This window comes from Tachysurus vachellii, chromosome 19 (genome assembly GCF_030014155.1).
Source record: "Tachysurus vachellii isolate PV-2020 chromosome 19, HZAU_Pvac_v1, whole genome shotgun sequence".
NCBI classification, from domain to species: Eukaryota; Metazoa; Chordata; class Actinopteri; order Siluriformes; family Bagridae; genus Tachysurus; species Tachysurus vachellii.
Genome location: NC_083478.1, coordinates 21,577,967 through 21,582,966, shown reverse-complemented (window position 1 = coordinate 21,582,966; position 5,000 = coordinate 21,577,967). Strand labels below are relative to the sequence as shown.

Genomic DNA, 5,000 nt, shown 5'->3' with positions numbered 1-5,000 from the left:
ATTTTAGCACACATTTACACACTGAACACACAGTGTTGTGACAGTCAGTTCTACAGTGTAGGTGTTAATTACTGTAAAATTGAATTCTACACAGTGGGTGTTAATTCAGTACAGGAAGCGTAAATGCTGCATGTGTTTAATTGTTCAGTGTTGAATGTTTTAATTCTGCAGTTAATTCGGTACTTTACACGTGAGTGCTTTGTGAATACAGCTGCACGTGTTAATGAAACATAGCTCACTTTTACACTGTGGGCATCAACTCTGTACTCTAATATTCTGTGTTGTAGGTGTTCATTCATCCCTGCATGCATTAATTAGAATAATGCTACAGGTGTTAATTCCACAGTGCATACGTTCTGGTCTATATGTGTTCATTCAGGACTCAATTATACATTAAGTACAAATACTTAATTCAGTAGAAGTGTTAATTCTACTCTAACACAGCAGTCTGAACACTGGGCTCATCGTTACGTGGTGTTTATGACACCTTTATAAAAGTATTACACACAATGACCATTTCTTCATCACGCTGCGTAAAGTATTGACACCCCTCTACTCGCTCTTTCAAAAAAATTTTTTTATACCTTCTCTTTCTCCAGAACCACAGCCACGTGAAGATGAAGGTCTACTGACATCCAGTGAAGACTGTGCTGCTTCAAACAGAGGACAAGCAAACGATAGGACACTGAACCCCTCCCCTAAACACACACTGCAGTACAGTTCGGATGGAATAAGTCGTGTTTCATCAGACGACCGATTCAGCCTTAATCTCTAACAGGGACTGAATAAAATTCCACCCAAAACCATTCTTCTGATCCTCATCAAACCTGTTTCAGTGAATCAAAGTGTTCATGATTGTCAGTGTGGAAACATATGATGTCTTCAGTAACACACATTGGTGACTTTACTTTATGAGCGCTGGACAAACTCTTACAGCATAATTAACCCCTGACATGCTAACAGCTAGCTGAGCCAAGATCACAAACACAGGCTTTTTTTTTTGGATGTTTTTTTGGACTGGATTTGTTCTTGATTTTTTCATCCAGTTCCCTTTTTAAAGCATTTAATAATAACAGAAATGACTGAAAAATTACAACATAATGGTTGATTTGTTCAAGTTCCTGTTTAAAAACAATCATTTTTTCAGTGAGTCTCGTCATTAAATCATCATGGACGTGGATAAGGAGTGGAAGGAGAGGAAGCACAGCAGCTTTTGCATACTGAACTGGGAGCAGGTGAAGCGTTTGGACACCGTCCTCACTGAGTCAATCCCCATCCACGGCCGGTGGAGTTTCCCCACGCTGCAGATGAAGCCACGGGACATCGTTAAAGCTGTGCGTCGCAGAATGTTTGAGCAGAACATCTCCGTACGTGAGGTTCGGCTAAACGGCTCGGCCGCTAGCCACGTCCTGCACGAGGACAACGGCTTGGGCTATAAAGACCTGGACCTGATCTTCTGCACCAAGTTAAAGGATGAGCTGGACTTCCAGACTATCAAGGACATAGTGCTGAATGCTCTCCTGGACTTCCTGCCTGCAATAGTGAACAAGACCAAAATAACGCCACTCACACTAAAGGTAACTCGGCTCCGTCCCGAATAATCATCTGTATTTTACCAGAATTATGACAATTTTAAGCAACAAATGTTAGAACTGAGAAAATGAGAGAAGATCATTACCCATGATGCAACTCTGCTGCACATACTGAACAGTGTGAAATCATCAATATGGTAACATTTATTTAACAGAGTCTGCATAAACACACACACACACACACACACACACCACTCACACACACACACACACACATACCACTCACACACACACACCACTCACACACACACACACACACACACACACACACACCACTCACACACACACACACACATACCACTCACACACACACACCACTCACACACACACACACACACACACACACACACACACCACTCACACACACACACCACTCACACACACACACACACACACACCACTCACACACACACACACACACATACCACTCACACACACACACCACTCACACACACACACACACACACACACACACACACACACACACACACACACCACTCACACACACACACACACATACCACTCACACACACACACCACTCACACACACACACACACACACACACACACCACTCACACACACACACCACTCACACACACACACACACACACACCACTCACACACACACACACACACACACACCACTCACACACACACACACACACACACACACACACACACCACTCACACACACACACCACTCACACACACACACACCACTCACACACACACTCTCACACACACACACACACACACACACACACACACAGCGCTCTCTCACGCTGCACATTTCTGTGGAAGAGCTGTCACAGAAAATTAATCAACACCTTCTGTAATAGCACATTAGAGAACTTGTGGGTTTGTGGAAGGAAGCGGAAGTGATAAGACATAAACACTGTGTTCTGCTTTCACTATTTGGTGTGGATGAAGAGTGATAAATTCTCCACATCGCACTTGTCTCTCATCACTGAAACAATTCCACTGCACATGTTTTGGAAATTGAAATAAACCTTCACTCAGTGCTTTTACTTCTCCTAGCGCTCAGTCGCTTTCTCTCTATCCTTATTTTTTATTTTCAGGTCTCGACACACAAACTCTCAGACCGTGTCACGTTCTCCAACATGTGATCCTCATGTGATGGAGGAACCAGTCTCACTCCCAGACATTACGTCATTGAGTGACTGTATAGTCCAACGCTCACTAACACTTTATTATCTACACACTTCCAACATTCAGACAAGCAAGAGAACCGTCAAGAGCTCTTTCCATCCCAAACGTTCCAAACTACATCCAATTTAGGAAGCCAAGAACCTCTCACATTTTACATAAGAGAACACGTTAATGTTCAAAACCTCCTTTACTCTGTCTCTCTCTCTCTCTCTCTCTCTCTCTCTCTCTTTCAGGAGGCGTATGTTCAGAAGATGGTAAAGGTGTGTAATGACTCGGACCGCTGGAGTCTCATCTCTCTGTCCAATAACAGCGGGAAGAACGTGGAGCTGAAGTTTGTTGACTCTCTGCGACGTCAGTTCGAGTTCAGCGTTGATTCATTCCAGATCCGCTTGGACTCGCTACTTCTGTTCTACGAGTGCTCTCTGGAGAACGTCATGAACGCCTCGTTCCACCCGTCCGTCATGGCCGAGAGCGTCTATGGCGATTTCTCTGAGGCTCTGGATCACCTCCAACAGCGTCTCATTGTCACACACAACCCTGAAGAGATCCGTGGCGGCGGCCTGCTGAAATACTGCCACCTGATGCTGCGAGGCTTCCGTGCCCCGAATCTCTGGGAGAAAGGCGACTACCGCGAGCTGCTTCAGCGCTACATGTGTTCTCGCTTCTTCATTGACTTCCCTGGGGCATCTGAGCAGCATTGGAAGCTTGAGTCCTACCTCCAGAGCCATTTTGTCGGGCAGGAGGAGTGTAAATTTGCGTACCTGAGCATGCTGCACGGCGTGGTGCGAGAGAGCAGCGCGTGTCTGATGAACCGCGAGAGATGCCGAGTGCTTGAGATCATTGCTGCGATGGCTGTAAGAGCGCTGGCTGAACACAGCCACGTCCCAAATGTGGAAAACGTCACGTGTTACTACCAGCCTGCTCCATACATCAAAGACAGGAACTTCAGCAACTACAGCGTGGCTCAGGTGCAAAACGTGTTCACCTGCAACACGGACCAATCAGGACAAGTCTGGTTCTGTTTGTTCATCTGAGACATGCTGACATACAGTTTCCATGCCAACCAATCAGAGTGGAGCTAATGATAGACAGCACCACAGACCGACCGGGATCATGTGAAGAACAGGAAACAGACTTTCTTTCTGGGCTCTGGATTGTTCTCCTCTGCTTTTATTGCTCTTTAAAACATGAAGCAGAATTTGATTCTTATGAAAGATTCTGAAAACTGATCAGTCAAGACAAAACATTCTTTTAACATTTTTAGAGAAACATCAAGTCCATTTGAGACGTCTTTTGTTTTTTTGTTCCTGTACATTAACCAATCACGAAGCAGGGATCTAATGAGGACGTCACAGTCAAACGATCTCCATGCCTCCGAGTTGGTCTGCTGTCTCGAGGTAATAAATACAGAGATAATAAATACAGAGAAGAATTCGAGTCCACACCTTTCTGGCTATAAAACAATGTTCATAAATTACTTTTTACACAAGAAATAAAGGAGGAGAACAAGATGGTGGGAGACAAGAACCGAGAGAGAGGAGAGAGAAGGTCACTCGGTTCAGTTTCCAGTGAAAGCCAGAATCTAAAACACTGACAACTCGAGCCTGAGAGCTAGAATCGAGCTCTGATTCTGATTAGGAACGGGGTGTGTGTGTGTGTGTTTCCACACTGCAGCAGATCTTCTTGTTCCAATCTTAGCTAAACTATAACACACTCATTTACTAGCATCCTGAATTGTACAGAACTTTTAAGACTTTTAGACTAATTCTTTCCACTTCAGTTCCAGGCTCATTATATTAATGTGGCTTATTCACTGAAGCGATGTATAGACTAAAGGAGTTTCTCTCTTTACTGTCTGGAAAATCTGTCACCAAGATGTGTCACCATGGTGATGACGAAAAGGACAAAAAGGAGAAAAGTGATGACACTTGGATCACTGGACCTCCAGATGAAGAACCAAAGAGATCTTCAAGACACCAGACTGTAGATAGAACTCTGAGACCAAGTGCCTGGAACGAGACAAACACAATGAAGTGACCTTAAAGACTTGGTTCAGTTTGTGTGTGTGTGTGTGTGTGTGTGTGTGTGTCGGGGGTGATGTGGGGGGGGGGGGGGGGTGATTATGTGGTATTATAACAGTATAAAGGGAATATAATGGGGCGGGGTTTCCACTGCTGGTCAGCAAGGACTGTTAATTGCATTACAGAAATTAGGTGTGTGTGTGTGTGTGTGTGTGT

General features: G+C 44.5%; 1 protein-coding gene across 1 annotated transcript in view; it reads left to right on the top strand.

The window, feature by feature from the left end:
- The window catches only part of tent5ab (terminal nucleotidyltransferase 5Ab), a 5,082-nt gene extending 230 nt beyond the window's left edge, over nucleotides 1-4,852 (top strand). Inside the window, exons 2-3 of the mRNA XM_060894301.1 lie at nucleotides 600-1,577; nucleotides 2,997-4,852. Of these exons, the coding sequence (XP_060750284.1) occupies nucleotides 1,170-1,577; nucleotides 2,997-3,797 (1,209 nt within the window). The 5' untranslated portion in view covers nucleotides 600-1,169 and the 3' untranslated portion in view covers nucleotides 3,798-4,852. The remainder of the gene's footprint in view (nucleotides 1-599; nucleotides 1,578-2,996) is intronic.
- Nucleotides 4,853-5,000: the final 148 nt, after the last annotated feature.